Source organism: Rutidosis leptorrhynchoides, chromosome 3, assembly GCF_046630445.1.
Source record: "Rutidosis leptorrhynchoides isolate AG116_Rl617_1_P2 chromosome 3, CSIRO_AGI_Rlap_v1, whole genome shotgun sequence".
NCBI lineage: Eukaryota > Viridiplantae > Streptophyta > Magnoliopsida > Asterales > Asteraceae > Rutidosis > Rutidosis leptorrhynchoides.
In genome coordinates this window covers 207,506,168-207,530,055 of record NC_092335.1, presented here as the reverse complement: position 1 = coordinate 207,530,055, position 23,888 = coordinate 207,506,168, and the positions used below count along the sequence as shown (strand labels likewise).

The following is a 23,888-nucleotide window of genomic DNA, read 5'->3' as shown; positions in this document are numbered from 1 at the left end:
ACACTTTAAAAGAATGCAAGATATGTCTAAAGATGGATTAATACCGGCCTTTGACATGAACAATGAAAAGTGTAAAATGTGTATGTTAATAAAGATCACTAAGAAACCATTTCAAAATGTACATCGTGATACTGAAAATTTGGAATTAATACATAGTGATTTATGTGATTTGCATGCTACTCCTACTTTAGGGAACAAGGAATATTTTGTGACTTTTATTGATGATGCTTCTAGGTTTTGCTATGTTTATTTGTTACATACTAAGGATGAAGCATTAGATAAATTTAAAATATTTAAAACTGAAGTAGAATTACAACAAAAGGCTTTGATTAAAAGACTTAGAACGGATAGGGGAGGTGAATACATTGACCAATCGTATTTTCAATCCGTTGGTATTATCTATGAGACCACAGCTCCTTATACTCCACAACAAAATGGTATATCTGAAAGGAAGAATAGGGTACTCAAGGAAATGGTTAATTCCATGTTATCCTATTCGGGTTTAAGTGAAGGATTTTGGGGGGAAGCTATGTTAACAGCTTGTTATTTGCTTAATAGAGTTCCTAACAAAAGAAACAGGATTACACCTTATGAACTTTGGAATAAAAGGAAACCTAACTTGAATTATCTTCGGGTATGGGGTTGTAGGGCGGTCGTAAGACTGCCTGATCCCAAAAAGAAAAGTTTAGGTGAAAGAGGTATAGATTGCATATTTGTTGGATATGTTGAACATTCCAAGGCATATAGGTTCTATGTAATAGAGCCTAATGAGTTTGTCTCAATCAATTCTGTGATTGATTCAAGGGATGCAATCTTTGATGAAAATCGATTTTCATCTATACATAGACCAAAGAACATGATTCTAAGTAACAATGGAATCAACAAGGATTGTAATGATGAAGTCTCTGAAAAGGTTGTTGATCAGTCACTTGAGCTTCGGAAAAGCAAAAGAGAAAGGAAACCTAAATCATTTGGACCAGATTTTCAACTATACTTAGTTGAAGGTTCCAGGGATGATGTTTCTACCCAATATTCGTATTGTTTCAATATTGATGATGATCCCAAAACATATGATGAAGCAATGAGGTCTCAGGATGTTGCATTCTGGAAAGAGGCAATTAATGATGAGATGAATTCCATCATGGGCAATAACACTTGGGTGTTAGCTGATCTACCTCCTAGTAGCATACCTTTGGGTTGCAAATGGATCTTCAAAAAGAAGATGAAGGTGGATGGAACTATTGAAAAGTTCAAGGCAAGGTTAGTCATTCAAGGCTTTAGACAAAAGTTTGGAATTGACTATTTTGATACTTATGCTCCTGTGGCACGTATCACTACCATTAGACTGCTGATTGCTTTGGCTACAATTCACAATCTGGTTATTCACCAGATGGATGTGAAGACAGCATTCTTGAATGGTGATTTGGATGAGGAGGTTTATATGAACCAACCTCAGGGCTTTGTCATGCCAGGAAATGAAGTCAAGGTGTGCAAACTTGTGAAGTCCTTATATGGTTTGAAACAAGCACCTAAGCAATGGCATCAGAAGTTTGATGAAGTGGTTTTATCTAGTGGTTTTAAATTAAACCAAGCAGATAAATGTGTATATAGTAAATAGGATGATTCTGGTAAAGGAGTTATAATTTGTCTATATGTTGATGACATGTTAATCTTTGGGACTGACCAAAGTCAGGTTGATTTAACAAAAGAATTTTTGTCATCAAAATTCTCCATGAAAGATATGGGGGAGGTTGACGTTATCCTTGGCATTAGGATCAAACGTGAAAGCAAATGAATTTCGATTTGTCAATCTCATTATATTGAGAAGGTGTTGAAAAAGTTCAATTGTTTTGAATGTACTCCTGTGAGTACCCCTGTGGATCCAAGTGAGAAGTTTATGCCTAATCAAGGTGAAGCTATATCACAACTTGAGTATTCTCAGGTGATTGGTTGTTTGATGTACGCCATGACTTGTACAAGGCCGGATATTGATTTTGCAGTGGAAAAACTGAGTAGATATACTAGTAATCCTAGTACTCATCACTGGCAAGCAATTAGGCGGGTACTGAAGTACTTGAAGAAAACTATAGACTATAGTTTATCTTACAATGGGTTTCCTTCGGTAATAGAAGGATATTCTGATGCGAGTTGGATAACCAATATTGAAGATCATTCTTCAACAAGTGGTTGGGTGTTCTTGTTTGGGGGAGGTGCTATTTCATGGGCTTCTAAGAAGCAGACATATATTACCAACTCAACGATGGAATCTGAGTTTGTTGCTTTAGCTGCTGCTGGTAAAGAAGCATAATGGCTTAGAAACTTGATCCATGAAATACCATTATGGCCTAAACCTATAGCACCCATGTCTATTCATTGTGATAGTGATGCGACATTAGAAAAAGCTTATAGTCAGATGTACAATAGAAAGTCTAGACACTTAGGTGTCAGACATAGCATGATTCGTGAATTTATCATGAATGGGGTGATTTCTATAGTGTTCGTGAGGTCACAACAGAATTTAGCTGATCACTTGACGAAGGGATTGGCAAGAGACTTGGTTGACAATTCTGCTATGGGGATGGGTTTAAAGTCCACTTAAATTTCTAATTATAAGATACCCAATTCCCTTCTGATGAAAATCAGAAGCTGAATTCAATGTGGAAGGCTTATACTTAGAAATTTGGAGTACATAAATTTTATATCATCCCAAGGTAAGGTATGTACTCGGACCTGCTGAATGTGAGGTTGAAGTCTAGCTTCTTAATAGTTCATTTGAAAAAGTGCATGAGCAGATGCATGACTGAAATGAAGTACCTATGTGAATGTGAAGTTTTGCCGCTTTAACAAAGCTTGGACTTTTGCTTTAGATACATTCATGAAAGGATATGGACACATGGCTTGTAAAGTGTCAGGATAGCTTTAGAGTATTTGAAAACTTATGTGTATATTATTTTCAGTTAGTCAAATGGGTTGAAGGGTTCAATTCTTAGAACACCCCGATTCTCGAATATTTGGAATGTGTAATGTACTAAGGTGAAAATTCAATCTTCAAGATATTTTCATTTATGCATGAGTTTTTGTTTTAATTTGTTTAATTCTCATGAAACGAATTGAACTAAATTGGGGAGGATTGTTGGAAATTTAGTGTAATTGAGGGATTTAATCTACACTTGTAAATGGGTTAGGAGGTACGGAGTGTACATCCATTAAGTGATAGATTACCCGGACCCGAAAGTGGTTTTCCATCATCACAAATTTGAGTGATTATGGAAGTATTATTCCTGCACCCACTTTTGCTGTTAAAAAGTTGGTGAAACATCTCCATCGTGGAGTAGGTGAAACATCTCCATCGTGGAGTTAGTGAAACATCTCCACCGTGGAGTTAGTAAGACATCTCTATCGTGGAGTTAGTGAAACATCTCTATCGTGGAGTAGGTGAAACATCTACATCGTGGAATAATACTTGTTTTTGGATGCCTATAAATATGGACTATCATTTATGAGAATAAACACACAAAAACACCTTAATACTCTTATGCAAAAGAGTTCTTGTTAATTGCCAATAACAAGAACTAATCTCTGTCTTATCCCAAAGTGATATTCGTGTAACTCAGGCAATAAGGGTCGAATAATTACTTTCGGAAAGTGATACCACGATTCAGTGATTTATCCGGCTATCGATTATTTTACCCTACACGAAATTTCAATAAAACCTCCAACATACATTGGCAAAATGTATGCATCGATCAATAGAATAACACAATTTATATGCTTTATATCACCTAACATTGTCACAATATGACAATATCTGATATTTGCGACCATAATTTTAAGTAAATACCACTAAAACATACAACCTGATTAGTAGGTTGTTACAAATGGCTACATATCCTCAATTCAAGTTCTGATTCTTCCAATATTCATCTTCCCACATTTTAACTTCATTTATAGCTCTGGTTCTGTTATCTATAATATCTTTTAAAATTGAAGGATCATAAGGGGGAGGCATAGTACACGGGCTCGTATTAGTAGGTTGTCGAACAAGCGATTCCACCATAAAATTCCTCCAGTTTTCATCTGCAGGACACGCTAACGACTCTAAACACAACTCCGTTGCATTTGGACTAATAAAAGGTTTAAACTTTAAAAGCTTAGCGTATTCCGTCAAAAGATGTAACATGTAGTCATAAACGTAATCCATTTTCACATCCTCTTGAATGAACCGGCTTGACGCCTCACCCATCTCTTGCGCCTAACAAATTCAATGACAAAAAAGCATTTAATTGAAACAACTTAGGATTAAGATTTACTCTTTCGGGAAGATTAAGATATTACTTTGGAAGTGTGATTGTTTCCCCACTCAACGGCAAATTTAAGAGATCGACACTTGTCATTGTCTCGAATGGGCCAAAAGTGTTTGAGCGGCTCTAGCCCTCTAACGAAGAAAGTGTGGTAACGTGGGGTGACATATAACGTTGGTGAATCACACGCCAATATGTATTTTTCACTTACTGACCACGCCCATCCTTCTATGTATATCTTATACCTGCCCAAATACGAATTGTCACTACCAAAATAAATAAAGAATTGGAAGAAAAAAAAACAGAATAGTATTTGTTGAATGTGTTTTACCTGTAAGTACATTGATCTTTAATATTAGAACCCTTGAATCCATGAGTAGACTCATTAACCCAATCCTGTTTTATACAACTAGCAATATTAAATCATTGATACTATATAACTATAATTTGCAAGTGGTAACAATAATCTTAAGGATATTTCTAACCGTAGCCCAAAAGGTTGTCGTTAAAAGTATAAAAAATACTCAAATACCTGATAAAATAAACGAGTATTCCAGTCGACATGATTAGTGATGTTTACGTTGCACTTTTTAAGATCAATCCTAACTGGAGACACATTAGGGTTGCCCTTCCAATAAGCATAGGGTGCTCTATTCTCCCATTTCACTCTCTTGTTTCCTTCTTTTATCTCATTTAATATAATCTCCCATGGCTTTTGATTTGTTTCTGGCCTATGTCAACACAAAAGACCATTGATTAATCAAATACGGCTGCGTTTAATATAACAGGACCATTAAACGGCGAATGAAAATTGACTATGCGTTTTAGATAATCATAATCAAATGGTTAGTTGTACCAAAATGTATTATATATTAAGGGTGTTTGAATCTGATTATGTTATTTAGTAACGCAATAATCAAATAATCAGTTCTTTATGTATTTGATAAATCATATCGGATAAATCAACAACTATTAATGTAACATAGAGTATATATACATACATCCTACTTATATAGTTATATAACACAAATTTTTTAAAGATACTATTAAACAGTAGCAATTTTATTAAACAGTAGCAATTTGACTAAGAACTTTTATTTCTGGTACTATCAAATTTTTTTTTTTTTTTTTTTTTTTAACTTTTGAAGCCCTTTCATCACTTTTGAAACCCCAATAACTTGTATGGTGTAGTTTCTTATGAGATTTAAACATGTAAATTAAATTCCCTACTGTTAACCTGTTATAGAGTAAAATAGAAAAGAACTTGTAACAACAAAGTTCATATTTTTGATAGATTACTTACCATCCCCAAAAAGACCAATCTGGTAAGACGATATCAAAGCTCCGGTGATCAGAACAATACTTAAACAATGCCGGAGGTCCATCGCGTCCCCTTACGCGTGTTTCATTGATCACAGGCCGATCATCGCAATCAAACATAAGTTCCAAATCAGGAATCCGACCAGGGTATCGTCTTAACAATTGTTGAAACCCCCACAACGTGAACAAATCGCGTGTCTGAATTGACTTTCTAAATTTTTCTACATATGCTTTTCCATCAACAATTACTAAGCGAAAATGTGCTGTTAATTGTGCTCTTTCAACCATGTCTCGAGTGATTCCTGTATCTTTCCAGTGTTGTAAATCTTCGTGGATCCAACGAAAGTAATCAGGACATGTTTTTAAAGATGAATTGTCTTGATGTTTATAAGTTGTTGTTGTTGGATAGTTGTTATTTGGGCATGTTAACGTTTGGTTCCATGCTAGACAGTTATAAGGAGAACTTTGAACCTTTTTCGGTGTTTGAAATTGTAGGATTGATTGGCCTGAAAACATGGACTACAAAGATATGGTAGTTAGATTCATACAAAAACAACAAAAAAAGGTTATCATCTAACTTCGAACCACAAAAAAAGAAAAACTTTACAAGATACTTGGTCTGACGCATACATCAAAGTAAAAATACTGACTAGGCTAAGCAGAAAAACTTTATCATGATGATACAAATTACAATGAAAATTTAGTCAAAATACTTAAGAGCGCTTGATTAAGGGTTCAAACTCTAGTTGTGATTCACAACTTGTCATGTTAAACGGATTCAAAAAATTATGAAGTGATTGTAATTTTTAATTTTGAATCATTATTTTGTATATGTAGATACGAATATTAAGTTTAATAACTATAGTTTAAATTTGATAAAACTATGTTCTCTTACATGTTCTTATTTAAAAAAAAATGCCATATGATCATTATCATTATCATTATTCCTACTTGTTTTGCCATTTTCGCTTATAAACATACCTAATCACTTGCAAAATATGTACCAAGTTTTCACATGGACATGTGATTTAATAGACCAAATTTTACCATAAGAACATTTATACACGAAATCTCTTTTTATGAAAGTTACACACGGATGGTTAATGGAGTTAAAACTTACAAGGTCTAACCAACACGCAGCCATCACGAACGTGAAAAGGAAAACAAATACAGGAAGCATGAGCACCCGAGTACAAGATTGTATAGCATGATCGTTGCAATCAATGGTTAGCCTTGGCCAGAATATGTTTCTACATTTGTCTTCATATAGGCTCTTCATTTTGCGAGTTGTGGAAAATGGTCTCACTCGATCAATGTATATATCCACCACTTTATAAATGATCACTTCTTAATGAGATGGGTTGGTTTAACCCATGTCTTAGACCATAAAGGTAGGCACATGTGAATTCAAGCATAAGTCTTCAAATATCAGAGTTTTCGATTCAAATTTTGGGTATAGAAGATACATTCCGTAAAGAAGTATGTCCTAATCAAATTTGCTTTGAAATTTAGCATTTGGGATTGGATACAGTCATGGATAACTCTGTTCGCGTACATCGTAAGAATATACCTTAGCTTGAATAGGAAAACCTTAATTATACGTTTAGCTGTTTAATACGTTTGATTAGAAGTTGGTTCTTAAATCAATAAAAGCATAAAAAACTTTTTTCTAATAACCAAATATTAATTAAAATATGTTAAAAATAAAGGAAGTGATTTGTAGAGAACTAATTTTATCTAAGCACAACTAAACAAACTTTGAAGTAGTGTATATTACAACACTTTAAAGCATATTGATTATTTTTGTGTTTATAGAGGAAACCTCTTTAGCAACAATCACATTGGTTCCGCATGATCGGTTCATAAATACCGATCATGATTGATGTTAAGAGGTGGATATTGTGTGTATATTTGAGGTTTAGAAAGTTATTTCATGAGGTGTTTATAATGAGTAACGATTTGGGACGAGAATGCGAAAACGGGGGTTAAAAACAAGAAAAAATGAGAAAACTGGAGCCCAACCGCAAGGAGGCGGCTGGGGGGCGCATGTAGGCGCTGGCTGGTGCAAAAAATTCTCTCAGGTGGAAAATGGGCAAAAGGAGGCGGCTGGTTTTTGCGGCTGGGCGCATGTAGGCGCCCGGTGAGCGTAATTTGCGGCTGAAGCTATTTTTGGATAAAATTTGAGGCCGAATTTGAGGGATTTAATGCTTGGGGTTACCCTACTTCACCCCTATATAATGGAAACCCTAGGCTACGAATTAATATCATCTTCCATCAGTTTTTAGAGCATCAAACACACAAAAACACACCATTAATCATCATCAAATCAAGATTCAAGCTAGGTTTCAAGGAGTGTTCTTCATGCAACTTCAAGAAGCAACCATGATCATCATCACCAACATGCTTGGCTAGTTTCTTTTCACTTTATTCCTTCCATGAACAATTGATACATGTATTTTTTTCATTCAAGTTTATGTGGTTTGTAATGTTATGAAACTTATGTCTTTTGAATTGTGATATTATAAACCAATTGTTTATTGATCAATGCAAGTATTATTGATTGTGATTATTGCAAGTTGAATTATAGTGATTTAACATTGTGTTCTTGATCCAACTTAGTGTTAATTAGATTAAGGATAAAGACATAGTGTCTAGGTTGCATGATTCAATCCCAAGATAGTTAGAATTGATAAGTCTAAGAAATCGTGTCTATGAGATTTGATCAATACTTGATAAACATAATACTTGTTTGAATGAATGCATGTTAGAATGGGATTGTGAAGGGATAAAGACTTTCATCCAATTGATTACAACCTTTTTAATTAGCTCATTGTTTATGCTCTTAAATACTCAAAGTTTACACTTGCTTAGTAATTATTAATCTAGTCTTTACTTTAGTTAATTTTAATTAATCACAAATAAACCAATCTTGAAATTGCTTGCTAGTTAACCATAACTTCCCGTGGAACGAATCCTGCTTACCCTATCTAAAGTATTTTTGACCGGCCCTTCGACACCGATCAAATTTTGGCGCCGCTGCCGGGGAAGTGTGCGCTTGATTGCAAGCTCTTATTTTATTGCTTTCGTGTTAAATTAGAAAAACCATAAAAATTATAAAACCAATAAAAATCCAAAAATAGTGTTTTGCTTATTTTGTTTTTGTCAGTTTTAAGCTTGGTGTTCTTGTTTTTGTTGAAGTGCAGATTAGTTTATGCAAACTCGGAGTTCGGGAGATCAAAATCTTAAGCCTTTAGACCCGAAAATCGAGAAATCCGCAAAAGCTAATCGAAAAGCTACAAGAATTTTAAAGGGCTCGACAGTGGCTTCAGCATCCACTCAACCACAGTTAGAGTCACATCTGATTGTTCCACCAAACTCTCCTAAATCAGATTCCGATACTGAAGAGGAAGTTTTTGATCAACGAAACGAGATGGCCGAACGACAAAGAGGAGTAGATACTTAGTACCAACCGGGTGATTTTGAGGATCACTCACCTATTGTTTATCCTGCACCGGCAGGAGGAAACAATCGACGATTTGAGGTCAGACCTCAACTCATTTCAATATTGCCAACCTACCGAGGTATGGCTAACGAGGAACCATATGAACACATCACTGAGTTTAATGAGATATGTGCTACTAATCAGGTAAACGGTTTCACTGATGATGAGGTACGTCTGCGATTATTTCCTTATTCACTTAAAGATAAGGCAAAACGATGGTTTCTCTCTTTACCCGCCCGGAGTATTAATACTTGGGCGATGATGAAAAAACGGTTTTTAGAGGAGTTTTATCCCATAAGTAAAACTTCAGACATGCGTACGCAAATAAAATCTTTTAGGCAATTGCCTGGTGAACTTTTTCATGAAGCGTACGAACGTCTGAAGGAATTACTTAGGGCATGCCCGCACCATGAGATACCAAAGTGGGAATTGGTTAAAGTTTTCTATGATAGTTTGGATTCCCAAAACAGGCAATTTCTTTTGGCGGCTAGTGGTGGGGCATTTTTAACTCGATCTAGTGAGGAAGAATGGACCTTCTTTGAGCAGTTAAGCAAGGGTTCGAAAACCCAAGCTTCGGTTAATCGTAAATAACCTAGTACCTCCCGGGTGAATCATGTTTCCGACTTAGGTGGTTCATCTATGAAAGGATCCGAAACTAATCATCCGGACGTTGTCCATATTGATTACAAACGAATTACAATAGTTGATAACATTGCGAGGTACTTGCCCTCTATATGATACATCTTACAAACGTTGCATTTATTCTTAAAAGGCAATCTATAGTTACATCCATAATTGACATATTCGCCTGACATTTCATAATATTCAAATGACCTAAACCGCCATTTACTTAATAATAGTCTCTATGAACTTCAATGACTCGAATGCAACGCCTTATGATATAAGTCCTTAATGGCCTCAAGTAGTATCCTTAGTACGAGATAATGCACAGCGGAAGACTTAATTCATACCTGAGAATAACATGCTTTAAAATGTCAACATAAAGTTGGTGAGATATAGGTTTAATGTCGACAGCGATATAAATATAGACCACAAGATTTCATATATAAACATTTTAATAAAAATATTCTAAGTGGTTGAGCACTTGGTAACCATACTTAACAATTAATCACGTCGCATATTCCCTTTAATATGAAATCTTACTACACTGTACCAAGTGTAGTCACGAAACGAAGTACTGTGCAACCGTTGAATACTGGTCGTCCAGTCCGGTTGGGGTTGTCAGGCCCGATAGATCTATCAACAGGATTCGCGTTTACAATACCGCTGTAAATATTAGTTACCAAGCTACAGGGAAGTATGCCAGTGGTACAACTCAACGTAGAATATATTTTTCAGTTACTTGTGTCCATAACGTAAAACATAAAATACATGTATTCTCATCCCGAAATATTTAGAGTTTAAAAATGGGACTATATACTCACTTTCGTCTTGAAGATATATATAATTTGACTTGGTCTCCGGTTGATATCACGAACCTATCCATATATAATATATCAATACCTTTTCTTTTTAAACAAACGTCACATATATATACTTGTTATACTTTTAATACTTTGAATAATTCCTTAGTCCGTAGTTAGCAGCTCGTTGTTAGTAATTCAATTTTAATGGTTCATTTTTAGATGTTTAATATACCCGCAATGAAATAAATAAAACCCCCAACGAAATAAATAAAACCCCATCATATATGTATTGGTCAAGATTAATCTTGACCCACGGTACCGGTGTTGTCAAATGACGTGTTGCGTACATAAAGTACCGGTGTTGTCAAATGACGTGTTGCGTACAAACATGGGATCTTATGATTAATCTTCTCGTGTTGTTTACGGGTGATCCTGAACCATATAAAATTGAATTATAAGTACATATATATAAAATATCATGTTATCTTAGAAATATGTGATTTATTTAATTTTTCCCAATTAATCCCGAAGTTAAACAAGTCTAGGATAACCAATTTTGTTTCGGTCATAGTTTCTTCGTTACAAATCCGTTTTCGTTGATTCAACTTGCCATCTCCTTGGATCGAGTCCCTCTTTAAGACTATGAACTGAAAATACCTTGGTTTGTATTCAAAATCAAACGGCATAGGTGAAACTTTAGTGAAACTTATGAAGTTAAACATTTTTGTTACAAAAAAATAACACTTAATGACCATTTTTCTAAAAATACTTATACTTTGAATTAAATCATGAAATTTTTATGTGTTAACATATTTATAGTAAAAATCATTTTTCCAGAACATAAACCTCCAATTCCAAGTTTAAGATAGTTTTTAATTATCCAACCCAAAACAGTCCCCGGTTACACTCCGACGTCGTAAAAACAGTTTTTAAGATATTCTTTGAAAAACCAAGTTATACCTTGTTAAGTTAGCATATATTTAAGTTATATTACAGGTCTTGAAGTATTTTAAAAGTTAAGTTAGAAGGATCTATTTAGTTTGCAAACAAGTTTGAAAACTTTCAAACTATGTTCTTGTTGTTAAAATTGTATACCACAAAATATGATAGCTATATATATATGAATCGAATAAGGTTATGAACATAGATACTACCTCAAGTTCCTTGGACAAGGTTGCTGTAAAAGAGGAGTAAAAATCTAGAACCAAAAGGGTGATGGAATTGGATGAAAGATTGGAAGTAAGTTTGTGTTCTTGGAAGGATTTCTTGAAGTGTTTTTGTATGGTTTTCTTATGGTGTTTAAGTAAGGTTTTTGAAGCTAAATGATGGGGAAAATGCTTGAAGATGATCAAGTATGAAGTTAAGAGTATTTTGAGAGAGAAATGGAAGTGTAAGTATGAGAAAATGGGGTGAAGAAATGGTGTGCATGCATAAAAACGTTTTTAGGTTATAAAGGAAAAAAAAGATACCTAACTTTGTTTTCTTGCTAAATAATTCATGCTACTTGACAAATGGTTGGTTCCACATGTTTCTTAATCATTTAAGGCTGCTAAGGAGCAGATTTTTATTGGTATATACCAATAGTAAATACATCTAGAAGCTGCGTATGATACGGGTACATATACCCTAGGTATACGTATAGAAATCTTTGAGAAAACGGAACGAGGATTCAAATATAGCTATCTTTTGTAAATATACTTATATTGTTTTATGTATTTAAGTCTTTAAAAGTGATTAAATACATTACTTATACGATATATGTATAAACATTATAGGTCATAAGTATTTAAGTCAAATAACGTTACGTATGGTTATCGTTTTGAAAACTTAAGTTAGTAGTTTCAAAATATACTTATAACTTATTGTTATTAATACAAAATGAGATATTAAAACATTCTTAGATCATGTTAAATATGTATATATACATATATATACACAAACGTATAATTATCATATATTGTATAGTTCGTGATATCATCGGTCAAACTAGACGGTCAAACGTTGTGTAAAACTCTTTTCGAAAACATAAGTCTCAACAATTTGGATTGCTTATCATGTTGGTAAGGTTTAATTTATGTAAATATTAATCTTATAAGTATAGAACGATCGAAAAAGTGAGGGTCAACTTTAGGGTTTTTGCTTATCGTGTCGGAACCATATAGAGATTAGAGTTTAAATTTGGTCGGAAATTTCCGGGTCGTTACAGTACCCACCCGTTAAAGAAATTTCGTCCTCGAAATTTGGTAGAGGTTGTCATAAATAACAATAGGAATGTTTTCATGACGAATATGAGGTAATAATGAAATTTTATCATTATTGAAAGATTTAGATAAAATGATTCGGTTATGTGAGACGCACGAGCGAAGCTATCACAAAAGAGTGAAATGAGTAAATATAGAATTGTTGTAACCGATGACGTGATTATGATCGATTTCCGGGATTTAAGGGTTTTAAAGAAAATCTTATGTAATAAGATTTAGTTTTGCGGCGATCAGGATCTTCTTTGATTTAACGCGGCAATCTGTTTTGATTTCTTTGTCGAATATTTCACTATAAATTTACCTCCTTCCCTTTCTTTCTTCCCACATCTTCTATTCTTTCTCTTTAGTTCCTACTTTAAGACATTCGCTAATATGCTCCATCCCATTCTAATCCTTGTTATATTTCTAACTTTCATATCTTTCATTCTTCTTTTTCATCTATCACCAGAAGAATATATTCTCTTTTATCCTTTCCTTGGAATTATAATGTTTTTAATTCTCCCGTGCCTTTACGTTGCAATACGTATTGATATGCACGGTTTGTAGTTTCGGGGTTGTTGTTAGGTTTTATACCTTCCCTTATATTTCGATGTTCCTACTCCCGTCCCTTAAAATCATTGTCATCCACAGTTAATGCTCTCTCTTATTTGCTGTGGTTTATGTTCCTATTTCTATTCTGAGGTTTTGTCCCTTCGTTTCTTCTTCCCGTCCTCGAGCCAAGCGAACAATGGTTCGAAATTCGTAGGTAGGAAATTTGGAATGAACCTAGCTATTGGTTTTAGAATGAAATTGTAATGGCACGATCTTGATTCGTTAAATTACTCGAATATTTCGGAAAAATAGAACTATCAAGGTGATACGTTCTAATATGTTTGGAGACTTGATAGAATGTAGGAGCCGTGTAACATGGCACATGATGACGGTACTGTGAATCATCACATTCCATTAGAAACTTAACATGACTTACTGTAATATAATGAAGTTGATCAAGTTTCATTATATTATACTAATTCATGCATCAGTTCCCAACACTACTTCAAATCATTTATATTTTAATCTCGGAGGTTTCAGAATTTAGAAATTAACACAGTTTCTTTTATATTGTAACGCAGATGTTACGGAGAGATAAATGATCGCAGATAGGAATAGTTGTAAAAATATCTCCAGAAATATGAAAAATATGTATAACGAATGATATGAAGATATCTTATAATATCTAAGATAAGATGATGATGAAAAATATCATCCGGGCAAGGTTTTGAATAAAGAGTAGGGTTCTTACTGACGGTTTCAGCAGGTACGGAATCGTTTGTATTCTTTGAGAGCAGGTTCAGTCCCTGTGATTTATCCACAGCCTCTTTCATACTTTGCTTCATCCGTTTTCTAGTTCCAAACTTTTTTTTTTTTTTTTTCAGCTTTACCACCTTACTATTCTTTGTCATCAAACTTTTGACCGTTAAAGTCGTTTACAGTTTTTGCTGCTTCGTTAGCATTTCAAGAACTATTTCATAGTCCCGGGTGTTTTTCAGAAACTTCACGTTCAGATTATGAAATTCTTAGGGATAGACATTATAGATATGATGGAAGAAGTTCCGCGAGATTTTCAAAATACTGATTGTTGATTTCGCCAAAAGGATAACGATCTGCTGGTGCACCTTTGATGTTGTCGAGGGATATAAAAGGTTTTCCGGTAATGACGGCGAAAGGACAAGGTATAAATATCATGATTATAATAGAAATAATCTCACTGAAAAGTCGAAGTGGAGCTGTGACAAAATTAGCTTCTTGAAAAGGAATTGTAGGGTTGTTCTTGCTAATAAATGGCAAAGGATTCAATACGTTATGTGTTAAATTATGAATTTGGGTTCGAGAGTTCTTCAGGTGTATAACTGTATGTATAAATCTTCATTCCGTAGGCGAGGTGCGGCGGGTTCAACTTCTCGGTCGAGGTGTTTTCAGGAATCATGAAAGGATTTGAATGCGAATTGTAATCGTCAAGTTACGAATGAGGTTTAAGATAAAATCAAGTGGCAAGCTTGAAGAATTGTTTAGCTTCATATGTTACAATCAACATTTTAATTCATTTTAATTGTCCAGAGTTAGCCGGAACAGTTAGCGTGGAATCCTTAATAGATTTTTAATTAGTTAAATCGTGTGTTTCTAACAATTTTTTTTTTTTTTATTTTGTCCAATGTTTTCTTCTTTATGCCACTTGTTGGATTCTGGTAGGTCAAAATCCGAATATGAAATTTGATTGAAAATGGTTATTCTGGGGTGAGCGGATACGAATATCGGTGGTTGTAAGTAAGATAATAGATAATCGTTGAATCAGATTCAAGAATGTACAATATAACTTATTAATGTGAATTCTAAATATTCCTCGGGTACTACCCACCCGTTAAAATATTTTCATCATTAATAGTTTGTACGAAGGAATTTTTAATTACTATCTTTATGAAAATATACTTGCATATATATTTTCTTCAGAGATAATCATAGATTTAATGAGTCAATATGATATTAAACTCATTTGATTTATCGTTAATTCTAGATTACATAATCTCTAAGACTTTAGAAATTACATAATCGTCATACGATACGTAAAGCGAAGATAATCGATGTAGAACGATATATAGAACGAAGATCATACTCGAAGTACAGATATTGAGTCGTGTGATGTTGATATTCGAGATACAGATTGTGATGTTGAGATTTAAGGCGCGGTTGTGATTGGGGTGATAAAGGTACTGTCGGCGTTGACGATGGTAGTACGGATTATGCTGCTGGTGCTGCTGTTGGTGTTTGTAACCTTCGCACCATATTCTCCAAAACCACTACCCGAGCACGGAGTTCGTTGACTTCTTCTATTATACCGGGATGATTGACGGTTGGAACGAGCGAATGAACAAGATTTGAAATATGGGATAGTATGTAATCATGACGAGATACTCTAGAAATGAGCGAGAAAATGGTGTTTCGAATAGGTTCGCCGGTAAGTGCTTCAGGTTCATCGTTAAGAGGACAATTTGGTGGATGGAATGGATCACCTTCTTCTTGCCTCCAGAAATTTAGTATATTACGAACCCATCCCCAATTCATCCAGAATAAATGATGGGAAATTGGTTGATCCATTCCGGTAACGCTGTTCTCGGAGCTCGAATGGAAATCCATATCGGCGAAGCTATCGAAGTCGGAGGAATTTGAGCTGGATGAAGAATCCATCTTGTATGGTCGGAGAAATGAATTTTTGGTTTGGAATAGATTATAGGAGTTGGGTTTGGTACTCTTCAATACATAATTTACATATGTATATATAATATCAAAATCCCATGAATTACGGAGAATCTTTGAAATACGTCAGGCAATGTCTATCGTAACAGATACGCTAGGATATGAATTTTGTCTATAAACTATCGATGCACTAAATGCAATAAGACGTGTCTAGACTTAAGAATGATTAGCAGGCAGTTCCCTAAGAATGATAAGCAGATGATTTCCGACTAGGATTGATAAGCAAAACTTTTGACAGGCAGACACGGTCAAAGTCCAGACTCACTTAATGTATCCTAACAACTACTAGTTAGACACACTAATGCAAGGCCTGGTTCGCTAAGACCAACGCTCTGATACCAACTGAAAGGATCCGAAACTAATCATCCGGACGTTGTCCATATTGATTACAAACGAATTACAATAGTTGATAACATTGCGAGGTACTTGCCCTCTATATGATACATCTTACAAACGTTGCATTTATTCTTAAAAGGCAATCTATAGTTACATCCATAATTGACATATTCGCCTGACATTTCATAATATTCAAATGACCTAAACCGCCATTTACTTAATAATAGTCTCTATGAACTTCAATGACTCGAATGCAACGCCTTATGATATAAGTCCTTAATGGCCTCAAGTAGTATCCTTAGTACGAGATAATGCACAGCGGAAGACTTAATTCATACCTGAGAATAACATGCTTTAAAATGTCAACATAAAGTTGGTGAGATATAGGTTTAATGTCGACAGCGATATAAATATAGACCACAAGATTTCATATATAAACATTTTAATAAAAATATTCTAAGTGGTTGAGCACTTGGTAACCATACTTAACAATTAATCACGTCGCATATTCCCTTTAATATGAAATCTTACTACACTGTACCAAGTGTAGTCACGAAACGAAGTACTGTGCAACCGTTGAATACTGGTCGTCCAGTCCGATTGGGGTTGTCAAGCCTGATAGATCTATCAACAGGATTCGCGTTTACAATACCGCTGTAAATATTAGTTACCAAGCTACAGGGAAGTATGCCAGTGGTACAACTCAACGTAGAATATATTTTTCAGTTACTTGTGTCCATAACGTAAAACATAAAATACATGTATTCTCATCCCGAAATATTTAGAGTTTAAAAATGGGACTATATACTCACTTTCGTCTTGAAGATATATATAATTTGACTTGGTCTCCGGTTGATATCACGAACCTATCCATATATAATATATCAATACCTTTTCTTTTTAAACAAACGTCACATATATATACTTGTTATACTTTTAATACTTTGAATAATTCCTTAGTCCGTAGTTAGCAGCTCGTTGTTAGTAATTCAATTTTAATGGTTCATTTTTAGATGTTTAATATACCCGCAATGAAATAAATAAAACCCCCAACGAAATAAATAAAACCCCATCGTATATGTATTGGTCAAGATTAATCTTGACCCACGGTACCGGTGTTGTCAAATGACGTGTTGCGTACATAAAGTACCGGTGTTGTCAAATGACGTGTTGCGTACAAACATGGGATCTTATGATTAATCTTCTCGTGTTGTTTACGGGTGATCCTGAACCATATAAAATTGAATTATAAGTACATATATATAAAATATCATGTTATCTTAGAAATATGTGATTTATTTAATTTTTCCCAATTAATCCCGAAGTTAAACAAGTCTAGGATAACCAATTTTGTTTCGGTCATAGTTTCTTCGTTACAAATCCGTTTTCGTTGATTCAACTTGCCATCTCCTTGGATCGAGTCCCTCTTTAAGACTATGAACTGAAAATACCTTGGTTTGTATTCAAAATCACACGGCATAGGTGAAACTTTAGTGAAACTTATGAAGTTAAACATTTTTGTTACAAAAAAATAACACTTAATGACCATTTTTCTAAAAATACTTATACTTTGAATTAAATCATGAAATTTTTATGTGTTAACATATTTATAGTAAAAATCATTTTTCCAGAACATAAACCTCCAATTCAAAGTTTAAGATAGTTTTTAATTATCCAACCCAAAACAGTCCCCGGTTACACTCTGACGTCGTAAAAACAGTTTTTAAGATATTCTTTGAAAAACCAAGTTATACCTTGTTAAGTTAGCATATATTTAAGTTATATTACAGGTCTTGAAGTATTTTAAAAGTTAAGTTAGAAGGATCTATTTAGTTTGCAAACAAGTTTGAAAACTTTCAAACTATGTTCTTGTTGTTAAAATTGTATACCACAAAATATGATAGCTATATATATATGAATCGAATAAGGTTATGAACATAGATACTACTTCAAGTTCCTTGGACAAGGTTGCTATAAAAGAGGAGTAAAAATCTAGAACCAAAAGGGTGATGGAATTGGATGAAAGATTGGAAGTAAGTTTGTGTTCTTGGAAGGATTTCTTGAAGTGTTTTTGTATGGTTTTCTTATGGTGTTTAAGTAAGGTTTTTGAAGCTAAATGATGGGGAAAATGCTTGGAGATGATCAAGTATGAAGTTAAGAGTATTTTGAGAGAGAAATGGAAGTGTAAGTATGAGAAAATGGGGTGAAGAAATGGTGTGCATGCATAAAAACGTTTTTAGGTTATAAAGGAAAAAAAAGATACCTAACTTTGTTTTCTTGCTAAATAATTCATGCTACTTGACAAATGGTTGGTTCCACATGTTTCTTAATCATTTAAGGCTGCTAAGGAGCAGATTTTTATTGGTATATACCAATAGTAAATACATCTAGAAGCTGCGTATGATACGGGTACATATACCCTAGGTATACGTATAGAAATCTTTGAGAAAACGGAACGAGGATTCAAATATAGCTATCTTTTGTAAATATACTTATATTGTTTTATGTATTTAAGTCTTTAAAAGTGATTAAATACATTACTTATACGATATATGTATAAACATTATAGGTCATAAGTATTTAAGTCAAATAACGTTACGTATGGTTATCGTTTTGAAAACTTAAGTTAGTAGTTTCAAAATATACTTATAACTTATTGTTATTAATACAAAATGAGATATTAAAACATTCTTAGATCATGTTAAATATGTATATATACATATATATACACAAACGTATAATTATCATATATTGTATAGTTCGTGATATCATCGGTCAAACTAGACGGTCAAACGTTGTGTAAAACTCTTTTCGAAAACATAAGTCTCAACAATTTGGATTGCTTATCATGTTGGTAAGGTTTAATTTATGTAAATATTAATCTTATAAGTATAGAATGATCGAAAAAGTGCGGGTCAACTTTAGGGTTTTTGCTTATCGTGTCGGAACCATATAGAGATTAGAGTTTAAATTTGGTCGGAAATTTCCGGGTCGTTACAATCTAGGAACTTAGAGCAAGAATGAGATGATTTGAAAATACTTATATTTAACAACCCAAACCAGGGTTTTGCTTGTAATGTTTCGCAGGTTCAGGAAGTTTGTGAGATTTGTGGAGATCCTTCTCACTTTGCATACGGATGTAAAAATGGGATTCCACCGGTAAATCAACAAATAGTGGAGGAACAAGTTAATGAGGTCCAGGGACGGAGATTTGATCCATACTCTAACACGTATAATCCGGGTTGGAGAAACCATCCAAATTTTAGTTGGAGCAATAACAATGCTCTAAATGCTACACAATGGACCCAACAAAGACCTCAAAACAACTTTCAAAACCAAGGGAACTTTCAAAATCAAGGGAACTACCAAAGAAATTACTAAAACCCTTATCCCAATAACCGAAACCAAAACCAAAATAATTACCAAAATCAAATCCAAAACCAAAACTAAAATCAAAACGGTTCTCCACCCAATCAACCATCGAGCTCGGATGCCAAGATGGACGTGTTTATTTCCGAAATGCGAAAAATAGTGGAGGTGCAAAATAAGTCTATTGGTGCATTAGCTAAAAAATTGGTAATGTAGCGGAAAGTAAGGGAAGTCGGGAGCCGGGTACAATTCCAAGCTACACGGTTCTAAATTCGAATCATAAGGATCAAGGAAAATGGCATAGTGTTAATATGGTAGGCACCTTGCGTAGTGGAAAGAAGTATGACAACAAGGTTGGTGAGAAAGAGGTAGCTCAACGTGATGCAAGTAAGTCTCCTATCGTTCTTGATGAGAAGGATGAGGTAAGTGAAAATATTGACCATGGGAAGGGGGTGGAAAATAAAGGACCCCTCTTTAAAGAAATTGGGAAATCAGACATGGAGACTAATACCATTCCATTCCCCAAGGCTTTGGAGTCCCCGAACCAATTCCCTTATAGAAAAAAGGGACCAAAAACGGATGATATGTGGGAAACATTTAAACAAGTAAAAATAAATATTCCACTTATTGATGCAATCAAACAAATTCCAGCATATGCTAAGTTTTTAAAAGATTTGTGTGTTCAAAAGCATAAACTCAACACATCATTGCCCAAAAAGGTAAAATTAACTGAAAAAGTGAGTGCTGTAATTTCGGGTTCACTTCCACCTAAGTTTAAGGACCCGGGGACACCATTAATTTCGATTACGGTGGGTAATGTTAATGTCAAAAAGGCTTTGTTGGACTTAGGGGCTAGTATTAACATACTTCCATCGAGCCTTGTTGACCAATACGAGTTGGAAACTTTAAAACATACAGACATTCTCGTCCAACTTGCGGATCGGTCAATGAGAACTCCACGGGGTATGTTGGAAAATGTGATTGTGAAAGTGGAAGACTTTTATTACCCAGTAGATTTTATAGTTATGGACACAAAGACCACCTTTAGGGATACCCAACCGACGATCACTCTTGGTCGTCCATTTTTGGCCACAATTGATGCTCTTATCAATTGTAGAACCGGGGTTATGGACATTTCTTTTGGTAATAAGAGATCACAGATTAATATTTTTAATTCATTACATACAACGGATGTCCAGGATTGTTTTTTGTTGGATACTAACCATGAACAGGTTCAAAAGTATGCACCGGATGTGAAAGACAAAGAGGAGGTAAGAAAATCTAGTGAAGAGGGTATGACAAGTGAATTCATTGAATCTCAAATAAGAACTAATGCAGAAATTTTGATGAGTCAACAAGAGTCTATACAAAATCTTGAGCGAGAATTGGAAAATCTGAGTCAAGTTCTTGAAACCAAGTTGAGTTCGTCTATTAGTACCACTTGTTCATTACCAATGAAAGAAACTGTGATGGCAGTATCCACATTTGTTGGGGTAGATGAAAAAGTTTCTAAATGTGAAGAGGATGAATATTTGGTAACCCCAAAGACGATTGGGCCTTCCCAACCACCAACAATGAGAAAATTAAATGAGCAGGTATCTAGTGATAACAAAATGGAGAACATGTGTGTTGAGAATGTGTCTGTTGATACACTTGAAAAGTCTGAAGAATCCGATGGAAAAGTAGTCAAAGTAAATGGGGGAACCGTAGAAAAACTTGTTGAAAGGTTTGGAGGTCACAAGATCAAAGTGAATAAGAATGTGAAGGTGAATTCTCAAGTTGATTATGAGGTGTTTTCCAATTTAGAGGATCTTGAAGGGCCTAAGTGTGGGGGAGATAGTGTAAACCCGCCACATAGTTATTTGAGGCATGATAGTGAGTGTAAGGAATATGTGAATGACCCGGTGATTGATCCTTCTATGAGGAAATTACATAGACGGGTCCATGATGCTAAGATTAGAGGAGATGAAAGTTTGAGTAACCGTCTTGTGTGTAATTTGTCTCCTAAAGAAAAAGGGAAATTGTTTGAGTTAATGCATGTGGCAAAGGAGAATGACGTGTGGTTGGATTCTAAGTTGAGGAAAGTTAGAGATAGTGAAGGTTCTCAGAAAGTGAGGGAATGAGGAACCTTCTACAATCCTGAAATTAGCTGAAGTGGCGAAAGAGTCGTGTGCACGACTCGGAAATAAAAACTGCACAAACTATGTGTAGAGTTTGTAAGTCTTCTTTATTTTATTTTTACTTTATTCTTATTTTCTTTTTATTTTACTTTTAGGGTAAATGAACTTTGTGGGTATGTTCACTGCAAGCCCTCACGAGACAAAACTCGTCCACCCGAGGGAATCGGGTGGTTTAAAGGCTTGTTGCACACGCTAAGTGCAACCGTGAGTCCTACGGAAGTGGCTAGTTAGGAGTTTACGCTTTTCTCTTTGTTTTTCTTTTTATAAGTTGTAATGGAAGGATACATGTAATCAAATGAAATGCATGATGATGAATCAAAATGGCGTGCAATGCTTTCTAGTGAATGGTGAACGTGCGAGTATCTCGGTAATACGTTAAATTTTCCTTTTCTTTTCACATAAGTATTGTAATATTCTAAACATGCGTACGAGGGCGTAGCATGATTCAAGTGTGGGGGAGAGGGGAAAATTAAAATTTTCTTTTTGGGATACATTACTTTGGTTTGAAGCTTAAAGTGAGTAAAACATTATGATTATTAAAAGTGAACAAAATTTTTAATCATAATTTTATAACAAACCAAGTGTGATTTTTGTGAAAAAAAAAAGAGTTGAAAAAATAAGTGAAGTGGCATGGTATTAAGGGGTATTAAGAAGAAGTTGGTCGTTAGCACCTAAATTAATAAAGATTTTTCAAATGGAAAAGTTAAGAAGTAAAGTCTTCTTAGTTGTGTTATCAAGGTGTTTTCAAGAAGGAAGTAAAGTCTTCCAATTTATGTTTCACAAGCACTTTTTAGTGCAGCTTTTTACCCATGAATTGACGAAAGTGAAAGGTACAAAATGTCATTTCCTGTTCATTCACATCTTGTTTCGATATTGGGAATAAATGCTAGTGCTTGGACTTGTTCTGTGTCGCTATCCAAAACCAGGATTAGCTGTGGATGACACTAGCCATACCTGCAGTTCGCTGCAAAACAGCCAGTTTAGGGGCTGGATAAATATTCCTAAACGAGAGCCATGCTTGGGGCTAAAACCACAAAACGAGAGCTCGATGGAGCCAAATCCATAAAATAGCTAGTATAGGGGCTGGATAAATATTCCTACACGAGAGCCTTGTTGGGGCGTATAATACCGCTAAAAATAGAGCTAGATGGGGCTAAATCCACAAAAATTATTTCTCATTATAAGTCACGTGGGACTTAAATTCCACGACCCTTCGTCGATTGTCCACCCTGCTCCGAGAGTCACCGGAGGAGTTGTTGGGGCATGAGATGAGTGACGTGATCCTAAAACACCGGGAGAACCAAAAAGGGTGTCTTCGGACACTCTGGCACACCAACCTTTAAAAAACAAAATATGGAATTGACGGTATATGGTTCTTTTATCTAGTTCATATGGCGGATGGCTCTCACTTGACTTATGTTTTATTTGAAGATCACCAAGTTTGAAGTTTTATTACATTTTTGAAGTATTTGCTCGAGACGAGATGTTCACATAATCGAGAAGTTAAAGTTGATTAAGTGAGAGCCATGTCGGAAGAATTTATGTTCCACATTGAGTTCAAGACGTTACGGTTTTATACAATCCTTTGAAGATTTATCAGTTGTTAAAAAGCTTAATTAAAGGTTCGAGTCGAAGATTTTGTTTGAGATTGTTTGAGGACAAACAATGATAAGTGTGGGGGAGTTGATCGGTTCATAAATACCGATCATGATTGATGTTAAGAGGTGGATATTGTGTGTATATTTGAGGTTTAGAAAGTTATTTCATGAGGTGTTTATAACGAGTAACGATTTGGGACGAGAACGCGAAAACGGGGGTTAAAAACAAGAAAAAATGAGAAAACTGGAGCCCAGCCGCAAGGAGGCGGCTGGGGGGCGCATGTAGGCGCTGGCTGGTGCAAA

The 23,888-nt window shown here is 34.8% G+C and overlaps 1 protein-coding gene across 1 annotated transcript; it reads right to left on the bottom strand.

Annotated features, from left to right (window-relative positions):
* Nucleotides 1–3,802: 3,802 nt before the first annotated feature.
* LOC139897179 (uncharacterized) lies at nucleotides 3,803–6,054 on the bottom strand. Its single transcript, XM_071879852.1, has 5 exons — nucleotides 5,605–6,054; nucleotides 4,834–5,032; nucleotides 4,633–4,697; nucleotides 4,336–4,546; nucleotides 3,803–4,252 (listed from the first exon to the last, which is right to left on the bottom strand). The coding sequence occupies exons 1-5, from the start codon at nucleotides 5,907–5,909 to the stop codon at nucleotides 3,893–3,895; spliced, it is 1,140 nt and encodes a 379-aa protein (XP_071735953.1). The 5' UTR covers nucleotides 5,910–6,054; the 3' UTR covers nucleotides 3,803–3,892.
* Nucleotides 6,055–23,888: the final 17,834 nt, after the last annotated feature.

Bases quoted from the DNA above. Each gene is read 5' to 3' on its own strand.
- LOC139897179 (XM_071879852.1), bottom strand. From the start codon at position 5,909: ATGGTTGAAAGAGCACAATTAACAGCACATTTTCGCTTAGTAATTGTT. The intron at 4,547-4,632 runs GTAAAACACATT...GTATTTGGGCAG, and splicing joins AAAGATCAATGTACTTACAG to GTATAAGATATACATAGAAG. The intron at 4,253-4,335 runs GTAATATCTTAA...TGAATTTGTTAG, and splicing joins GAAACAATCACACTTCCAAA to GCGCAAGAGATGGGTGAGGC.